Source organism: Trematomus bernacchii, unplaced genomic scaffold (assembly GCF_902827165.1).
Source record: "Trematomus bernacchii unplaced genomic scaffold, fTreBer1.1, whole genome shotgun sequence".
Lineage (NCBI taxonomy): Eukaryota > Metazoa > Chordata > Actinopteri > Perciformes > Nototheniidae > Trematomus > Trematomus bernacchii.
The window spans coordinates 5,189,827-5,211,752 of NW_022987409.1; the positions used below are offsets into that span (position 1 = coordinate 5,189,827).

General features: G+C 40.3%; 1 protein-coding gene across 5 annotated transcripts in view; it reads right to left on the reverse strand.

Annotated features, from left to right (window-relative positions):
• enox2 (ecto-NOX disulfide-thiol exchanger 2) overlaps positions 1-21,926 on the reverse strand; it is a 173,512-nt gene that overhangs the window by 12,293 nt on the left and 139,293 nt on the right. For all 5 annotated transcript variants that reach the window (XM_034138189.1, XM_034138166.1, XM_034138171.1 and 2 more), the window contains 7 exons: positions 20,327-20,533; positions 17,223-17,456; positions 15,908-16,120; positions 13,087-13,193; positions 7,459-7,573; positions 4,600-4,787; positions 1,897-2,037 (listed from right to left, as the gene is read on the reverse strand). In XM_034138189.1, coding sequence (XP_033994080.1) covers positions 1,897-2,037; positions 4,600-4,787; positions 7,459-7,573; positions 13,087-13,193; positions 15,908-16,120; positions 17,223-17,456; positions 20,327-20,533 — 1,205 coding nt within the window. The remainder of the gene's footprint in view (positions 1-1,896; positions 2,038-4,599; positions 4,788-7,458; positions 7,574-13,086; positions 13,194-15,907; positions 16,121-17,222; positions 17,457-20,326; positions 20,534-21,926) is intronic.

Consider the following 21,926-nt stretch of genomic DNA (forward strand, 5'->3'; position numbering starts at 1 on the left):
GTACAGCGGGCGTTGCATGGAACAGATGGGGACACCAGGGGAATGGGAATCGCTGGAGGCACCAGAGATTACAGTTCTGCAGAAACTTTTGTTTGTTTGTTTTTCATTCATGGCCAGCAATCTATACTTAATAAAAAAAATGATAACTACAACAAAAAGCGATACATGGTCGTTGAATGGATTTTTTTCAAATGAGCTTTTATGAACATGTATAACCCTAATTCCGTTGTTAGTCTTTACATTTTCATCACTAGTCTTTCCTTCTCACATTACCAAACCTGAATAATGAACTAGGCAATATTTTGATTACACAAGTAAAAAGTTTTGGTGTGGAACAAACTAGTAACAATGATTTTAAATAGTTGTTGAAAGCCTAATTTCCTCACTACGCGCCGATGTAGCCATGTAGTGGACAATAACAATGTACAGCACTGCAACCAACCATTATTTTCATTATTAATAAGTTGAAGATTACTTTAAAGGGGACCTATCATGCAAAATGCACTTTTGTACGTCTTTTATACATGAATATGTGTCCCCGGTGTTCCAGGGAACTCACCAAGTGTCAGAAAACACAACCCTCTCTATTTTCCTCCATACCCAAATCTCTAAAAAAGGGGCTGCAACGGATCTGATAAAAACTGATCCAGATTTGAACACTTTCCTGACGTCAGGACGATGGCGCTACGGCTATTGGGCCAACTCCACCAATCAGGAGGAGACAGCCACGGCCATTGCCGTACGAAAGCGCTGGAGACGCTGTAGTACATATGCCAGGCCAGTGGATGGTGCTGTTCTGCCCTTATCTGCCCTTACACAAACAGAGCTAAAAAATGTCAAATTGAGCAAAATGAGGCATGGCTAAAATGCATGATCTGTTTGGTATTTTGAAAAAAAAAAAGTATAAATATGCCTTATATAGGTATGGTCCTACACTATATTATTCAAATATAGCATGATAGGTCCACTTTAATTATTAATCGTTCTGTCGATTCTATGTGAGAAAAGAGTGAAAGAAGCCCTTTAGAATCTCTCAGAGGCCAGGCGGACAATATAAAGTTACTTCATCTGATTTGACTAACACTTGAAAACCCAAAGATACTCAGTCTAATATTATATAGGACACAAAATACACCCAAAAGTCCCATTAGACAAGCCTGAAGGGATAGAGCCAGCTTGCAGTGATTTAGAAACTCTTTGTGAAGATGTGAAACGTTAATGAAGGTTTTTCACACTAATGCAAAACAAGCGTTAATAGGACACTCAAAACTGTGGAGCAAATACGTTTACTACTCACAAAGGACAACAAATAGGCCTTTAAATTATAATTGGTAGAGTAGGTTTTTTTTCATGAGATGCATAATTGTACAATACCATATGCTTATTGAAGGGAAATGATATCAAAGTTGCATTATTAAACATTTTTGAAGTGAAATTAGAAATGAAAGCGTGGATTATACATTGTTGAGAAAGAAAGAATTGAGCTCCCCGGGAGGAAAATGGGAACACCAGAACAATGATTGAAGTTAGAAACTGTCGCCGTGGTGAAATCATACAGATGAACCCATAATGGCTGTTTTGGGAAATCTGATGAGCTTTGAAATAAGTTTGTCGTCATTATCTCGACGCAAAGCTATATCAACTGTCACAATCCGCCTTTTTGTTTATTGATGATTTATTTCTTCAATATCTCTCATGCTTTGAAACTCATCTTGAACTAATTTATTTTCTATTAAAGTGCAAATTAGATTGCGTTCACTTTGAAGCAAGAGGGTGACCCAGAAATGAACTTTCATTTAAAGCATAAAAAGGAAACAAGATTCTCCCCCCTCCCCCTTTTTTTCATTTTGAGGAAACCAAGATAATAACAGAAAGTGTGTTTTCCTTCAAACTAACCTGCACTATGTCGGTGTTTTGCAGGTTCAGGAGGCCTTCCTTCAGGTTCAGGACTTGGTTGTTCAGCTGCTGCTTGTCCTCCACACTCTTCTCCAGCTCTGCCTCCCGCTCTTTCAATTCTTCCCTCATTTTTAACAGTTGCTGCAAAACACAGGGACAACAGTCAGCCATTAATGCTACTGTGAACTAACTAACCGTGACAATATTAACCTCGTACGGCACTGAAAGCAGAGGAACAATCAGCCATTTGATTTATTATTATTATTATTATTATTATTATTATTATTATTATTATTATTATTAGCATGCAATCCCTCCATCGGTAATTATAACTTCTCGAAAGCAATTACACTCCGACGTGAATTATATCTTCAATAAACATTTTTAAAGAGAAAGCAATCATTGTATATTATTCTGTTTTATACTCTACTGTTCAAAGGCTTTGAAAGATGATTTTTTCCCCCATATCCTTTGCTAATAAAACACCACATTCTTTCATGATGATTTTCTTGATGTAATTTATTTGTTACACTCATTGGGGTTTTATCCTTGCTTTGGTTGACACAGGAACTAGTGTGTGAGAAAGCTTTGATAGCTCAGTTGTCTGCCTAACACAGATGGAAAGATTCCCCCCCCGCTGCGTTAATTTCAACAAAACGAGAGTCTGGGAGACGCGGGGGGTTTTTACAGCCAGGAGTTTTCCACATCACGTTCCTATGTGTTACAGGCACGATAATTCACAAACGAGGAAACAGGTTGGCGGGACACGCTATTAATACTTCATTGCAATTTGTGTGTCTGCGTGACACAACACAATCCAGTTTCAGTGTCTTGAAATTCATTTATTCAGCTAATCTTTTCATAAATGTAAGATGGAAAGGTAATTACTCTGTGCAAGCAGAAATGAACAGCAGGGTCGTAATGAATTCTCTTCTTAACATGAATCAGTCTTCATTTCCATTACCTGTGACAGATAGCTAAGTTAGCACTTGACACATTCCAGAATGGCTCAATTGAGTCGTTTTTTTAGTATTTTAAAAGTGAGCTTTAAATCGTTTTTGACATTATAAGGGTTGTTCTTTTAAAAGGTGGAAAGGTTGGCCACCATGTAAGATTTAGTGAAAAAAGAAATGAATGTGACCAAAATCACATGATCTCTGTCAGCAGATGAAGTTTGCGCTGTAAATGTAAATGTGTGGATGTTAAAATCTCTATTATTTCCTTATTTCCCGAAGGACTTCATGGTTTATAGTCCGTGTTAGGGAATAATTTGCTTAGGTATTCAACCTTCGACCCAGTTAATCGTTTTCTCTCTTTACTGTCTCCTTTCCCATGGCATAGGTCTACAGCCTTGGGTATTACTGCTATCTCTCTTAAGGAGGAGCAGCTTGGGCGCATTGTTGTTGCCAGTCTAACAGAGCACAAGCCTCCACGAGGTAGTTTACTGTTCAGGGACGTAGGTTCCCTGGCGCACATTCTTTTCTATGGACGAGAGCTCTAGTTAGATTCAGGGTCCTTAATTGTTTGGTCTCACTGATAAAGAATGTTGATTATTACACTGCGAACTAGTTAAAACCTTGAGCTGCAGAAGAGTTCTTCAGAATTGGTTTGACAACCGCTGTGTCAACTCGTGACACACCACCTGTCTTGTCAATTCTCCGGCCGTAACTCCAAATAAACCGTCAGTGTTTGCCATCAAAGCTCCAGCTCTCCTCGTGTCTCTCTCTCTGAGTCCTGACTCCAATTGCTTCAGGAGTTTCCCCCACAGTCCGTGTTGGAGTTTTAACCCTTCCATCTGCCTATGCAAGATCATGTTATCGTATTGAAAGCATCAGAGCATATATTACATGTACGTTGTGGTACGATCGTTTCCCCAAGACCTAATATAACCACAGCTGAAGATTTAGTAGTGGATTAAAGACAAGTTGTGTGTGCAGTAAATGTGTCCTGTGATACCAAATGATCCATACATTTTCTCAGTGGCGTCTTTTAGGTGCTTGTATGTATCTTTTCATACACAAACTGACATGTTGCACAGATGCATTGCAGTATTTAGTGACATTTGCATTTTAATAAACCGTAAAAAAAAATTATTTTGGGGTGTATATGACTTTCTGATGATAATATTTGAATAATTGCTTGTTCATGTGACTACATTTTGAATTTCCAGTTACATAAGTTCTTATTTTCTCATATGTATTTATGTCAGCAATTGAATGCCTGGCTCAGTCTTGATAAATGTTATAATATATGAACGTTAATACAGCAACTCCAAAATATATACTGAATAATATGCGAGGCCCGTTTACAATATCCAATACTTTTTATAATCTTCCCTTTAATACACGCCTAAAATTGTTAAATAGCTTTGGATTTGTTCCAGGAAGTATCTGTGCACTGTTCGCATCAAAGCTCTCCAATCCGAGTAAAACCCATTCCAACTGCAAATAAGCTTTCCTTTAACCAAAGAAAACCTGAATATATTACTTGTTAGCAGCTCTTCAGAAATGAGCTTCTCCTGACAGCTCTACTTTTCCTCTCCGGTCCTGCACAGCACTCACTTTTAAAGTGCAGGGTCATGAATAAATGACTGGTCGGAGCGACCTTGTTCTTAAATAGCGGCACAAACGCAACAAGAAGGAAATGGAGATTAAACTCATTGTTGAAGAGATGATTGGCAAATGTGTGTGTGTGTGTGTGTACCTTCTGCATGCCCTGCAGAGCCTGCTGCAGGAAGCTGAGCTGCTGAGAGCGTGTGTTGTCCTCCTCGCTGATCATTGGTTGGTTCTTGCCTTGTTCCTGTTTGAGCAGCTCCACCTCGTTCCTGTAGGCGTCCAGCTGGCAGCGCAGAGAGTCGTTCTCCTCCTTCAAGGCTTCCGCTTGACAAACGGCTGCAGGATCATACATAAAGTTCAGAAAACAGTATGGGAGTTGGTGTTTATTATGTATAACATACACAAAATATTCTGGTTTAAACCCTTATACCGACATATGCAATATTCCTTCTACGGTGCTTACATGGGTAATGAAAATGCTTATTCCACTAATCCTCCCGTTTACATGCAGCAGTGCATTCTCCGATTAATGTAAAACAAGCTAATGATGTATGTTGTTCTTTACGCCAATATAGAGTTTTTAAGAAAAATGTTTCTCAGCTCTGGGGAACTGAATGCAACCATAACAGCAAACACCTTTAAAAATATCCTAAGGTGTAATTCCTTAAGAGTTAAACACTCCAACAATCATCTAATCACCCTCATCATGATGATATGGGACTGGTTTGATTTAAATAATAGATATCGTTTTGGATTTTAATGAATCAAACATCATAAGCGTCCAGATTTTTGTACTGCTCTGACGCACGCTTTTTAGCTTCTTCACAAATGCAATGGTCCTGTCTTTATCCGTTTGAGAGAACTGAGGGGATCAGAGGCCAGGGTTTCCAATGATCTGCAATATTGTAGCACAATTTTCAGGTATGTGGTCTAAGACACAAGTTATAAATTACTCTAAATCAAATAACTTGCTCTGAAAACTGCCCTACTAGGATATTTTCTAGTAAGCTCACCCAAACCTTCCACAACAGGTTATGGTTTTTATAGAATCTTTTAAATTGGGAAATTGGAAAACATTTGTGTAGCCTCCTGCTCTCTCCCCCTTCACAAATCTATCGACTGCGGCCTGGACACAAAAGCTAACAACCCCACAACCGGGAGCGGATTTCGATTCAGATGTTGCTAAATCCTGCACTAAAAGGTGCCCAAGGAACCATGTTGACAAGCTCTCTGTAAATTGTTATTTTAATATTCACTCAGTGTCGCATAAACTACTGAAAGCGGTAATAATCCCAGAGTGTCCTGTCCAATAGCTCTCTACTGGACATTTGACCTGACCTATTGAGCAAGGAGAGGAGACCGGGAGAGTTATTATTGTATGAGACCTGCTCAGCTCCAGAGATGTCCAGTTTTATCAGCTTTGCTCTCCTCCTGTGGGCCGTGGGGGGAAGCTCTTTGGGAAAGTGAAATACTCTGACTGGACTGAGGAGATAAGACCCATCCTGTGTGTGTGTGTGAGTGAGTGTGTGTGCATGAAAGCGCGTCTGGTTAGGTTTTGTGTGGGTGTACATGAGTGCTGCCTGCAGTCTATCATGGAGGACCATTGGCAGTGTTAATGAACTCTCTCACTTGCTGGCTGAGTGTGTGTGTGTGTGTGTGTGTGTGTGTTCACGCTGCGTTTGCGTGTGCTTTTTCTCCCAGCGAAATGAGGGTTCGAGGTGAGAAGAGTATTGATCTGAGAGCCTCATCAACTTGGTGTGAGGGGATGTCAGACACTCGGCCAGATTTGGAGCAATTCTCTTTCTGTTACATAACAGGCAGCGCTATCGATATCCGTGAGTGTGCACGTCCACACACACCTGCAGACAAACAGTCAGGCATACAAGCGGTTCTTTTGCTTTATATTCTGTGCATGAGTCAGTCGCATAGCATCGATTCACTTTTTAAGAGGCTGCAGTCATAACACAGGTGTTGGCAGCAGGCACGGTGGACGTGTAAACAAGCCCCTTTGCTTAAAGGTTAGTGAGCAAAAAGGGGATGTTACAGTCAGCCTGTTAACACAAATACTGAGAAGTGTCACATTAACACCGGTCACCTCAGCTGCAGCATCGAGCCAAATGACAGCTCTTTGACAGCGATGCTAATTACTGATAGCTAAATAGCAAGGTTGCAAAAGAGAAGGGGCTGAGCCGACGACAGCATTTACATATATTTGCATGCTGATTACAGAAACTGTCATATTAGCAAATGGCAGAGATCAGACTGATTAAAAGGCAAGAAGAGAGAGTTTGTGAAGAGAGCATAACAACACGCAGAGAAACACAAGACGAGAAACAGCCTTACATGCGGCGGTGACGATTACAGCATGTTGCCCCTGCGACTACTCGAGATGTATGGGTTATTGTAATGGGGGTTCAGAGATTAGGAGCACAGTTTGTGTCGCTTCAGCAAACACAAAAAAGCTCCTTCGAGGGAAAACCTGAGGATTATGGCACTTTAGCGGAACCCCGATCTGAAATTACATGGCAGCTGGCAGGTGTGGATTGACACACACACACACACACACACACACACACACACACACACACACACACACACACACACACACACACACACACACACACACACACACACACACACACACACACACACACACACACACACACACACACACCACACACACACACACACACACACACACACACACACACACACACACACACACACACACACACACACACACACACACACACACACACACTGGGTTGGATGTCATTAAGTAGTCATGTTTAACATCAACTCAGTAAGCGTGAGTGGTGTCAGCATCTTGATGTACTTTGAACTGTACTGTTTTGTATTCATGTAGAGTTGTCAGCTGGTTGTCAGATGCTTGGGGGATGATTACTGTCATTTCAGTCAAACACAGCTGCCTCCTCTGAAGATCTGGATCACTGTTTGGCCTGTGATGTTGACAGAAGTGTTGAACCGACAACCGACATTTGCATACCTGGGTCCTCAGGGTCCTTGCTGTCGGGGGGGTCCTCCATGTCATCGTCCGACATCTCCATCTCCTCCTCTCGCCGTATACCCATCAGCTGCTCGCTGTGCATATTCCTGATCTCCTGCAAAACACAACCAATAGAGGGGCGGGTCAGCACTTGCAAACACTCATGGGAGATGCGCGTTTTAACAGATGCTAGTAGAAGAAGGATCGTCAACGAGGCAACTTTATTGGTGTCGCTGTTATTGTAAATAATATTTGTAACAGATCACTGCAGAACAAAGGAGTGTGCACGAAACAAGGTCTCAGAGCTGGGGCTTAATTCTTCCTCTGGCACAGTGATAAGGCAGATGGTTGCCCAAATATAGCCAGACAAGACTTTTTTTTTACTTAGCTATTCTTGTTACTAGGGAAAAGCTTTTACATTCATGCAGCTAAAATACTTGATCAGTGTGTGACACTGGCAACCACAACTTCTGCCAAAAAGTGAAACAGATGACACTGATTCAGGACGACAAAGCATTAAATGTGTCTTAACTGTGTGTATACTGTTCATTATGCTTACTGTTAGTGTTTTAGAACCACATTTGGAAACCCACAATAGCTGTAACTGTAAAAAACAAATACAACAATTGTCTCTCATTCATTCCCCCCTTACAGGCAGAATTACTAATGATTATATCCATCTGGAGATCAGTAACCAGAAGCAGGTTTTAAAATGATTTAAAGATTAAGGTCAAAACGCTGAATTGAATTAGCTGTAAATTAAACCAAACCCTCAAGGTCTGTGTAAAACACAAGACAAACACAATCCTTGTAAAGCTTTACACACAGCAGACAGACCATTATCAGACAAACCACGAACATACGGTTGGTGAGTATCTGAGGGTTTTTAAATAACATTCAGCTTTCCTTCCCTGTTGTCAGCAGACGTTTCAGCTACTGCAGCACACGGTATCTCCATTAAAAAACAAGAGGTCGTATGACACTGGAGCCGGAGTATAGAGAGCACAACTAACGATGCTGTTAAGAGACACACAATCGATCTCTTTTCCATTCAGAGGGTGCAACACAAAAAGACCACGGACATCGAAGTCAGGGCCAGACGTTCATGTAAAAATGGGTGGCTTGAAGAAGTAGGGCTGAAACTAATGATTACTTATTATCGAGGAATTGATTCATTGTTTGGTCTATAACAGTTGAAAATGCCCATCCTAGTTTCCCAAAAACAAGGGTAATGTATTTAAATGTTTTGTTTTGTCTGTCCAAAATCCTCTATTTGACTAATTTGTACAGCTCTAGATAGAAGTGAGAAAGTTGGGCTAATGCTTGAAATGTCACTTACATGATATCTCTAAGTGACTACACAAACTGATGAAAAGATAATGAGTTATGTCCTGTTCCTGGCTATTGAATTAGCTATTTACAGGCTAATTTAAATAACACATGTAACCTTATATAGCAAGGTGAGCTAGTCAGCAATAAGCCAACTAGTATTTATTGTGATTATTACACTGATTGAGCTATCAAAAGACTCCATATGACCATACTCATTGTTAGTAACCTCAGAGCTTTAGTATAGCCACCCATGATTCATTAAAAAAAAAAAAATCTATCTGGGCATCAAGTTTGATGGCTAGTAATATGTTTGAAAGATGAAAGGTGTCTTCACTTTACAATACAAGCTTGTATTGAAAGACACATATCACCAGGAGATAGAGAAACAAGCTCTCTATCAATGAAACTGAAAAACACTCTGAGGGCAAGAAGCTGCAAGTAAACAAACATACAACCATGTGTCAGCTGACGTTATCAGCCTGGGTCCATGGCAGGGGTCAAACAGGTGCTCTTCATACACAAGCACATGCAGACACACAACCATGTGGTGTGTATGGACTACAAAGTGCACAGACACACATCTACTGCTGACAAACAAGCACGCAGCACAGCACATAAAAACACTGATGGAGGTAGGCAGCTGTTGTCTGATTCTGCCTCGGAGCTGCAGCTACTCAACGCCGCTGCCTGCTCGTCCATATCTCACCTCCAGGCCTGAGATTCATACTGCATATACAATACGACAGAGTGAAACTGGCTGCCTGTTTAATGATAAACTACCCCTGAGAAACACTTACTTACCTATGCTCTTTACACTGACCAGTGGCTGCCAGTCATTTTCACTGCAGCCTCTATGATCAATGTGAGAATAAACTTGCTTTGAGCAATATTTATATTTTGAATCAAATCAGACCCTGTAATGTAAAATAATGAGCAGTTGTGCCTGGGAATTAGCACCCACCTCTGCAGCTCTATGCAGCTTTCTGACACTTTGAGCCCATTATTTTGGTTTTCTGACCTTCACACAGAATGTATGGCTGGGTCCCGAAGCTCTTATTACTCCCACATATAAAACCAAAGGCAGCGGTTTCCAGCTCTGACAGGCTGAGCGTGCTCCAGCAGCCCAGCGGTAAATGACAGAGAGCTGAAGTAAACAAGTCGCTGGTGGAGAAATTCAAGCATCAAGGCAAGCCAAGAGTCCCAAATAGTTTTTCAGTAGTTGATGGGAACCAAACCAAAATGGTGAATACATATTGGACTACTTCTTCATCAAATGGTTAGAAACATGACTCAGACAAGACTGCTGGATGTGGATTTAGGCAACTGTTAATGAGCCTGTGGTGTAACAGGGCTGCATTTTCTATGGGTTATCACTTTCTAATGGATGTTTTTGTATGTATTAATATTGGAAAACGTATACAAATACAAAACAATACAGCAACCGTTGACATACGATCCCAGTTCCTGTTCTTTTTCTCAGTGTTTCATGTTTACTGAAGCTTTATACCGGCAATGCCTGTTTTTTTGGAGTCCATGCTGTAAATACGACACCTACATATCAATGAAAGTCAAGGTCAGTCCAATATTTACTCTCTTCAAGGTCGGTTCTTCCATTTGACATCTCGGGGAAATATCTGTCTCTTTAGTTCACCAGCAAGTCAGTGACTTTGATTATGTTGGCTGGCATGTAATTCAATCTACATTTTCATTCATTTTTACAGGGTTCATACAGCTAATCGCAAGTTACATTTATGACTTTTCTTTAATGCCACTTGGAATTGAATTCAAGACCAGCTTTCTAATAACGAAACTTGAAGGGAAAAAGTAAATATTCCCGGTTAGGGACAATTTTGCGCACATTTTTATTGTAACATTAAACATTAAAGGTCTCCTATTATGCTATTTTTAGGCATATATTATGGGTCTCAGATATATACAAATATATAAGAAACATGTCTATGATGTGTTTTGTTCAAAATACCAAACAGATCATGCATTTTAGACGTCCCTCATATCCCTCTATTTCAGCCCTGTTAGAGAACTGCTGATTCTGGGTCCTTAGCTTGAAAAAAAAAGAATAGAGGAGGCAGAGCTAATGCCTGCTCAGAATTCTACCGATATCGATCATGTTAAATTCTGCTGTGATAAAACGCCATCCTGTTCCAAACCACATCAAGGATTATTTCTGAAACAGTATGGAGCTCAAATGCTTTTCTCTTGCGGGTTTACCACAAGATGAGTTCCTTTTTTTATTTCCTGCTTTTTTACACATACTCTCTCCAGTACAGGTTAGCTCTGAGTGTTAGCGAGTCTTGGTGTGCCATATTGGACAGCTACGTACGGAAACAGGACATTTGACGTTCGTATACTGATCTAATATCAGAGTTTTGTTCTTGAATCAAGGTTTTTTTTTAATGTCCCTTTTCCAGGAATCTCAACAGAAAAACTTTGTCCAGACTAATACATTTCTAATATTAAATAAATGAAAATAATTCACAGTTAAGAATTAGATATTAATTATGAATGCCATAAATGATTGCATACATTTACAGTTTCTTATTTTTACAGTGTGAAGGCTGTCAAACAGAAGTTAAATCCATTTCTCACTTATTCTAAGAATGTACTTAACCCACTAAAAGGATTTATTCTCAAATAATCGGGAAATGACGTTGTAAAAACAATAACTCATCTCTCTTGTTCAGATTAATGCGTTTTTTTTTCTTCTTTGCGAAACGCCGCTTTGTCAAATGTCCTGTTTGGATTGCCGTACGTAGCCGTCCAATATTTTTGAGGGATTTATATATTTTTTAGCCACTCAAGTGTTACCTCACCTATCACACCTGCTATTCAATGGTCTCGGCTAATGCTCTACTGTGTATAAACTCCCTAGAAGCCTAACAGGCAGCTGCAGAGAGATACAGACGCAATTTGTACTAATGCTGAACCAAGAGCTTTGTGTCAAAATGACTTAATCTGTCTCACACAACACACACACAGACCTACACACACAGAATAAAAAACAGTGTATGTGGAGACACGCTGAAAAACTCGGAAAAACTACCAAGACTTTTTGAACCAGTGTGTCACTTAAAACATTTTTTTCATACTAATGTTTTCTTAGTAAGGACATGCAATGCAGTGAAGTGTCCACACACTGTGGTCTCTTTACTTGCATCCATGCTCCACTCCCTGGTGCATGCAGTGTGTATACAGCCTCTTTATAAAGGAAACAAGAAGAAAGAACAGACAGATCCCTGGAGGCCTGATGAAAACACTCTGGTATCCACAGAACAGATTTCAATACCTCCTGTCTCAGTGTATATATAGAAGACAGTGATTCTCCATTGAGCATATCCTTTAGGGACCTTCAAGGACTGACGAGGGAATGGACAACAATACAGAAGAAGTTTACTGACGTCACACGATCAGACATGCACTCCAGCATTTGCATATACACCTGCTTCCTCCAGCTTCCTACCTACTCATCAAGTGTGTGTTAAGAGACCTCCACAAAGCTATTATAAGGAAAGGTTTTAACAAACAGACGGGTAAAGTTTTATATTATTCATTATTTATATGATTCTGCAGCAAAAGTTAAAATTAAAAACAACAATTTGGATTGGCATCACCTACCTTTAAAGAGGAGTTTTTGTACAAGATGAATGCTGCTTCACCTTTAATCTCCTTTTTGTTTTTAATACTGAGGTTCAAGGAAACTTACCAATTAGATCTGATCTTATATTGTCCATTAGACCCAGGACTGCACCACACTCCAGACCCTTCATTACAAACCACCCTTCATCATGCTAATTACGATCCATTCGGCAGAACAAAAATAAAAGGTAAGCAGGTACTTGATTATAAAAATGCTACATTTTAAAATGAATAACACGCTTTTATGTCTCAAGAATTTCATCATTAATTATCCTCTCAAAGAACATTACATGTGTTGTTGCAGGGGGAGAAGGCTTATACAGATTTACCTGTCTCCTGGACACCCTTAGAGATGGAAAACTCACCCAGCAGCATGTATCCAATTCACAGGGGAGGGAGGGGGGGGGGTTTGACCTGGAGTGAGCAGGTACCTGTTCTGTACTTACTGTAACAAGGAGTCTGCTCTTTTGACTTCACCTATTTTGCTGAAATCGAGTAAAGGTATGTAGCCCTAATATAAGCAACTATCATTTTTTTTTTTACAATGAGTAAAGAGAGAGAGACAGGCGTTGAACAAAAAGGGATAAGGTCTATTTTTCCATAAATCACGTGAACAACAGGATGAAATCAAAGTGTACTAACCTCTGCTTGTTTGCGCCACATGTCCAGGTTCTTGCGCTGCGCTTTGGTGAAATGGTCCCATGCCTTTTGTTTGGAAGCAGCTTGGAATACAGACACAATCTGTTCAACTGTGGCGGGACGCAGGGAAGGACCAGAGACCATCCAGAGACACAGAGAGAAAGAAAGACAGAGGGCAGGTGGGAAGGAGCAGAGGAGTGAGAAAGTGGAGTCAACTAGGGATGTTAAGCACTCTCTGTGTGTGTTTGTGTTTGTTTATACACGTGTGTGTGCAAGTGTGTGAAATACTTACCAGCTGATGCAAGTGCATCAACTCGTAGATGGTTGGTCAGTTAGCGCAAAGCTTAAACAAACTAAATAAATCATGCCTTTTTCCTACGTACATAAATAATATATGATATCCTACTTCATATAGAAGGTAGTAGAAATGTGGTTTTGATTAAATTGTCTTGACGAAAATTGTATGAATTGCATCTAAATTAAGTATTAAAAACCTTTACTTTGAATTTATAACCAGATTTTTTTTGTTAAATTCTTTGTTTTATAATAAAATATCTTTAACACTAATGACATTTCTAATCAGGCTCAGCTTTACTTTGACACATATTATTAGTTATAATGCTAAACTAAGAGAGTGAAAGTGGTAAAACAAACATTCTAAACATCAGGGTGTTGACAAAGACATTCTAGAGATGTTAGCATGGATTTCTTCTTTAACATTTATTTAACAAGGGACATTTTGCAACGCAACAATAAGCCGCTCAATAATAACCTTTTTACTTTAAGCGTGAAACTGTTGACCACTGTGCAGCTTGACTGCAGCAGAAGACTGTTAATAATCTTGCCCAAGGACATCTCATTAAAGTAACATAGTGTTCTCTATTCAGAATTCTTCAAGCCTCAGTAGTTAACCCTTCAGTAAAGCTGTAACTGCAAATTGACAGTGTAGAAACATAACACTTAACTGAGCTAAACAAACGTCTTTGAGTCCTTTAATAGGAGCAGACCTTTGACTCTGAGGTATTAAACTATTCATACATGTGATGTGTATGCTGTCAGGGTTGATCTTATTGGGTATTGATATAGTCATTCCCTCTCAGCTATCTATCTGTTGTCATGTGAGTGGTCATAGAGGAGTGTATGGGTGGTCTTTGTATCCCAGAGGTCCTAATGTACACAGGGGGGGGGGGGGGGGGGAGTCAATATCACCACCAACTAAGTGTGTGTGTGCGCGCTTGCAGAGTGAGCGAGAGAGTGAACAGTACAGAGATCAATAAAATCTTCCCAGAACCCTGTAATTTGATGGAGCAAATCGATGGTGAAGGCAGAGAAGAGAGGAGATGCTACGGACAGAATTTCAGGCTTGTGAGCTTATATGCAACAAAGAAGTTAAAATAGAGACTCTGCAGATTATCTTTCGAAAAAGGAACATATGATTCTAGAAAGGCCAAGATGCTTTTAAAGCCTTTCAAAGGTATTTCTTCAATGCTTCGGGCACCAATAATGGAATCTCTGCTTCTCCGTAGTATTAGTGCAGCAGCAGAAGACTGAGAGGCCAATAACTCAAAACCATGGCACATAAAACCATCTGCATGGCTACACATCATCGGGATTAAGTGACAATATGTGCGGGAACTGACCTGTAAAGGTGACGTACTCCATCAGAGACAGACATAAGTGGATGGCAAAAAAAAAAAACGAGACTGGCCGAATTGATATGATATGAACAGACTTGTAAACGCCCTCACAGGAGGCCAGTCTCTGTGATATCATTAGTATGACCAGCAATGCAGCAGGAGGAGGGCAGGGTCATGAATAGGAAAGTGTTTGTTTGGGCTGAAATGATGGAGGATGGATAGCACTAGCAACAACCTCTGTCTGTCTCTGTGTGGTTTATACAAATATACACCTTCCATCGTCTTCTGCATGTATTTTTCATCCAGAAATCAAAAACCGGGAACTTCACTTGATGTTGAAAGATGTTTACGTTTTATTTGACATGAACGTTGTGGGATATAGGGAGACAAAGTGCCGCAGGCGGTGGTGTTAACCAGCAGCTGCACAGCCTAGGCTGTCAAAGGTGGGTAGAAGAAGGCTTTTCCTTTGGCCTTTCATCAGCTGAAATGAGCCAAGCCTGCATTTGCTGTGTATGTTTGGCCTCCACAGTATTCATGCGATGAATGTGTTTGCTACTTTCATCTAAAGAAAACATGAATAAATATTCCACCACGGTCACATGAACCAGAATTTTTTTTTCTTTAATGTTTCAGATATTTGTATCTCAGAAGTAACATGAGCAGGACGATGAATGCAAAATGTAGTGTCATAGAACACTGTTAGGAAATACATTAAACTTACCTTGAAGCCATCCTCCCAAAAACAAACTAGCATTAAACAAAATGTCTTTCATGACAACTCAATAACCTATAAATCCACAATGTGTGTCTTACTATGCTGTGCACACATGGTCTGTGCATGGTGTGAGAGTTTATGATGGGCTGTGAACAATCGTATACTTACGTATTTGCAGCATTGTGAACTTCAGGCAGAAACATTCTTACAGTGTGTTTATGTAGTGTGTGTTCCTATGATAGGGAAACTTACACAGAACCAGAAACTTGGCCAAGTATGGATTATTATCCTCCTCCTGTACTTATACTGCACAACAAGGAGTATGATAAGTGTATGCTAGTAATAAACTTTAACTTATAATCTATTCATTTGGCCTTTACACAAACATGATAACACTGTTGTACACTTACAGTACATAGAGTATAAACTTAATTACTCATCCAAGTGTGTGTGTGATTGAGAACCGACTCACATTGACCAACTATGCCGGCTAGAGCGATCTTGAACTTGTCTTTGGCCTCTTCCACCTCCTTCTCATGCTGACTCTTCTCGCCCGTCAGCCGGCGGATGTGGCTGTTGGACGCCTGGATCATGGAGTAGAAGTTGTTGGCGTTCCTTCGGTTGACTTCCCCTCTCTCCAGCCAGGTCAACAGCACATGCACTGCTTCAGGAAACTTGCCATCATCTAGCAAAGAGGTGAAGAAATAAAGAGTCAGGTTTTACACAAGGAGACATAAAAACAGTGCTAGGATACTTGAGGGAAAGGATAACAAAACCGTGTAAAAGTAAGCAATACATTATACCCAAGGCTGTACATTGTGAACAACGTAGAAAACAAATGTGAAGAAGAACATAAAGGCACATGAATGTCACTTCAAATACATGTGATAGAAAGCCCTTTTTATTCTGTTGAGTGAATAGTAGACCAAGTAACGTCTGGGTTAATTTGATCAAGCCAAAGTGATGCGGAAAAAAGATAAAACATCCACTGTAAAGTGTAGAGAACAAGGACAGGAGAACAAAAAGCCATCTGTGCTGTTGGATGAAAGGAAAATGGAGAACTGTACACATGACAGAGTGACATATGCTCTGTAACAAAGAACACCTTCACAGACCGCAACGACACCTGAGAGAAGTAAAAAAAAAAAAAATTGTCTAACTAAAATGCTCTGCTGTGAGCTTCTTGTCATAAAAATGAACATTGGGTTTACAGTACAGGAGTGTAACTGGCATTGACATGTCTAAACCTTTTTTCCTCTGGGTGGAAGATTCAGGAAAAGAGTCAACCTAAATATACAGCAAATAACCGGGATAACAGCAGCCTGCAGTCTTCAGAAACAAATCCTTGGCTGAAACAACGCTGTGTTAAGACTCCTTTACACCATGACGAGGGGAGGGGGAAGCTGAAAAAGACGCACGCAGATGGCAAAGAGGCAGAAAGTCACAGCCATTTTGTTATCGGGAAACTGTGACTGAGACCTGGAAGTGTCATTTCTCATTAGCAAAACAGGTTTATTCACACTTCCTGTAATGCCTCGTCTTAAAATTGGGTGGCTTCCTGCAAATGGACACACATACCAAACTACTCTTTTCATTTTCCTTCCATGTTTGTTTGCATGAATAAGGATAGTGTCCTTTATGATGTGTCAGTCAGTGCTGTACTTATTAACGCCTGGTTGAGATACCACTACAGTATATGTTCAAAGGTGTTACTTCTATACTAGACCTATGTTTTTGCTTTCATGTCATGCACATATTTGACTGTGTATGTTTTATATTTAGCCAACCTTTGATCTTGTCTCCCAGCTGGCTGCTCTCATGGTCGGAGTAGTGCACGATGGGAGGAGGAGAGGGGGGTCGGAAGAGATCGTCCTCTATTTTGCGCCGGTGCCTCTCCTCTCTGGCCAACATGCGCTGGTGACACTCCCACTCGTACAGGTCGTCTCTGGCCTGGGCGAAGTCCACGTGAAGACGACCCGAGTCTTTTTTGTCTGTGCTGGAGCCCAAACGGATACGGTAACCTACGGCAGAAAAAAGCGTTATAATTAAAAAAAACTATAAAGGAGATAGAAGGAGGTGGAAGATAAGAAAAGTAAATATGCTGAGAGAAGCAGAATGGACAGCAGGGAACTAAATTAAAATGAAGTAATTGGTCTGCTCTGACAGTTTTATGTCATTTTCACAATGTGCTGTGCATTTTGCAGCTGTGTAAATGCCCATGATATTTAAACATTATCTTTGACTAACTACATTTTTGCCTTTTTTGCAGCTCTTAGGGTGGCTTCAACATTTTGGTGTAGACATTCAAGGTGACAACTTTGGTGATCCCCTGACTTTTCCTCAAGCATAGGGTTGACATTTGTGTTAAATGTTACATTTCTGAGCTTCTATTTGAATAGATTTCCATGAAATTTGCTGCACACAGTCATGTTCCCCTCAGGATGAATGGTAATGGTAATCATCTTTGGTGATGTAACGCTATCATCAGGTCAAAACCTTTAATTTGTCCACCACTTTAGTTTAGTACCAAATGGCTAAAAAAACAAACGACAATTACCCTCCGACTCAGATGTACAAGGCCTTTGGTGCCAGAATAACTCAAATAGTAAACATGTCAAACAATATACCTACTTAACATCCACATATTAGCATTAGCATTGTGAGCATGGTAGCATACTGACGTTAGCATTTAGCTCAAAGCAGTGCTGCCTGACCACAGCGTCACATAGCTGTTAGCATAGCTGGAGCATCTAATTCTTGTTATGAGATATTTGACAGTAGAAGAAAGAAGAAAGAGAGAGAGAAGAGAGGAGAGAACGGTGACATGTGACAAAGATCCCAAGTCGGATTCAGACTGAGGAAGTCACGGCTGTGTGGTTTCTACCTTAGGACCACTGAAGCACCGCCACGCCTGAATGCCTCTAATTTTTGACAGCTGTCAGGTTCACACTTCCCATTCGCACCTGACGGCAACCGTTTTTAATTAAATATTCTATATGACAATTAGCTAGTTTTACATCTTCTGGATTGCTCATGAAAATGAAAAGTTAAATCATGGGCATGGTTTTAATGCAAATTGGAAAACATGCCTGGAGGCGTGGAGTCAACTGAATAGGAAAATAGGAAAAGAAGGAGCAGGAGAGCTAAAAGGTTCATGCATGAGCTTTACTGTAGGGTTTCTTTCTGGTTGGGAGTCATTTTGAGTCACCTTCAGCAAACTGTATTTAGACAACAATAGATAAACACATGCCACTAAGCAGGCTCTATTGGTCTACCTGCCTCCACCCTTTCTCTTTATCCTGATGTGTAATCCCTCCATTTGACACCATGTACTGATAACGTAGAGTACGAACGTGCATCCTACTTCTCAATACACAAGAGAGACTAGAGGAGATAAATGACTGCTCTCGAGGCACTGAAAGGACCCAATATCCCTCATTACTCCCTCTTATACTCACTACTTCCTTCTCCTCCTCAAACTCTCCTCCTAACTTAATTTTCACTAATAGCTGGTTGCGGATCTGAAGTGAAATCAGGCCCATTTTGTGACTTAATTGGTTGAAATGATCAGAGGGTGTTTGGGTACATTTGTGAGTGTGTGCTGTAGCCGGACACAGTAATGATGCCCATTGTGATCCACTGTGAGGCCCAACACACTCATCACAGGAGAAAGGGGGGGGGGGGGGGGGTAGATGCCAGTGCAAACAGGAAGAGAAATGAGCGAGAGTATGGGGGTTTCGACTTCAGTCTCTCTGCTTCAGGCTCCCAATCAACCACAGCTTCAATATTTCATAAGGAGGAGATCTCAATGTGCTGGGGCTGCTAGAGAAAGTGTCATTGCTGGGTGCTGTGTTTGCACAGAGTGTGTGTGTGTGTGTGTTTTTGTGTGTGTGGGTGGGGTATTATTTATGGGAAAACTACACAGCCCTGTCATCTTGCTAATATATGGACCTCGGCTCCCACGTCTCACTGTGAGAACTGAGGCAGAAGAAATCCCAGGGCCTTTCATTCAAACTAATTCCCACAAAAAAACACACACACATTTGCACATGCATGAACACACACTTATGCTGGAAAATGCAACTGAAGCCACTGATAGGTTAAATAGGTTTGTCAGAGGAGAAATACACAGCCAGCACAGAGAGATTTAAGACTTATCAGCTCAAGAAGCCGCTGTGAAAACGAAGATTAGATAAGAAACAATGAGCTGCTGTCACATGGTTAGTACAGATGCTTTTTTTGACCTAATGGTCATTGATAATTTCTGTTTTGTGAGCCTCTAGGCTGTGTTTGACCTGTGAGTGTCCTTTCCTATAGTGAGGCCCACACAGATGGGAAGAGGTCATGTTTGTATTTTTTCTGTGAATAATTTAATGATTTAAAGCCAACAGTTTTAATTATTTCACCAGCTCTAAATAATATGATAAATGAGCCGCGGTCTTGTATTTTAAATGCTCTTTCGCTTCGAGGCATTATTCATTCAAAATGTGAATTCATTTACGCTTCAAATTGTAAATAATTTCTCAACGGATTTCTCTAACTGGATTTTAAGCTGTTACAGTCAGCAACGGATATGGTTGGATATTTCTAACAAAGAAAACGCACTTTGGGAGACTATATATCAACCTTCATTGTATCTATAGTTTTATTTAAATCAAGGAACCAGCTGATATATGGTGCGGTTGATCTTTTGCCCACCAGCCGAGTGCTATGACTGAACGTCACATAACAGTGTTTATGGGAAAATAAATGGAAGTTTTCCCACCAGGGGCCTACTGTGTGCCTCCATGTGTTCTTGCTTGACATTAAGTCTAAGTGCAACTGACAAATACAATGAAATATCGTAACAATTAACACTTTCACAACAAGGTTAACAGTTATGACAGCTCACCCGACAGGAAAAGAGCCTTGTCCACAGTGAACTCTTCAGCAAATCTGATATGGCAGAAGTTCTTCTTGCTTTTGCGTATGGCGACGATTTCCCCACACTGCCCGAAGACCTCCACGATGAGCTGCTCGTTGGAGTTCTCCGGCACGCCGCCGACAAACACCGTCTTACAACCCGGAGGGCGATCTCTCGTGGCCGGTTGGGGGAGGTCTGCTCAGAAGTAGTGGGGAAAAAGGAAGAATAAAGAGTTATTTATCAACCATCGCTAGGTTAAAAATATAGAGACAGGGCTGTAAATAAATATCCGGAATGATGAAACTGTGTGCACTCGCATTGATGTGGAGATAACACAGCTGAAATACGAGGTACACAAGAAATGATTCAGCTGCCTCAGAAGACTGAAACTCGATTTTGAGAATGAATTATGCTCTTTAAGAAGCTGAATACAATATGTCCAGGGGCAGGAACATACGGTTATGATTATATCACTGCTGGAAATCATTTTGGCAGACCAGAGGAGCCGGGCTGATTTCCCGTCTTTTGTTTGAACTAAAAAAAAAAAAAAGTATGCCTATAATTATTTTCAATGAAAGACAATTCGAATAGCAACAATGTTGTGAGACCTGAACAGAGAAACAAAACAAGAAGCAGCTGCTCCCTTGTACTGTCGCTCCAATACAAATATGTATTTACTCTTACTTTAAATGCCAACATTTGAATAGTACTGCTTGCAACATGTTAAACAAATAACAAAGGCCTGGGTGTTTGTCCTTTTTTATTACTTCTACATCTTCCGGCGCAGACTGAAAACTCATCTCTTTCGACTCCAGTTTGAGCGATAGAATTACGAACAAAGCACTTATATACTAATAAAGGACTGGCTTATCTAAAGCCTGTTGAGTAGCACTTGAAATGTTTTGGCTCTATGAAACCTGATATGATTCTGTTTTCTTCAAGTTTGTATCTTCTTGGTCGAATGCACTTATTGTAAGTCGCTTTGGATAAAAGCGTCAGCTAAATGCAATGTTATGTAATGTTATACACATTATACAAAAGAGGCATAGAAGTTATTAATATAAACCAGAATTTGAGAAAACTGAAAGACATACATACAAAAAGAAAGTATTATGTGGGTTACAAATATAAGGGAAAATGTTTAAGATAAATGGCACTGCGAAAACTGCATAAGGGAGACTCCTGTGATAAAGTATCCAATCCACACATGATGACTGAGGAAAACAAAGGCAAATACAAAATATCCAGAAGGCATAAATGACAAATAAATCCCCAAAAGGACCTGGGGTGTAACTCCACATCCAGGCAGAGAAGAATAAGAGCCATGTCACGCAACATTTAGAAAGAGAAACAGAAACAAATCTGATATGATATCAACTAGTTTGAAAAGCAGACTACACTCTGCTGCAAAAATCAATCGGGTCATATTTTTAACATAGCACTTGACACTTAATGATAACTTGGACTAATATTCTCAGATCGTTTTTTGTTTGATAAATGTTAATATCGAACCCATTCCATGTTGGAAATTAATTCCTTTTGGCCACAAAGTGATTGCAAATCCTCTCATGTGGAAGGTCTGCTTTGC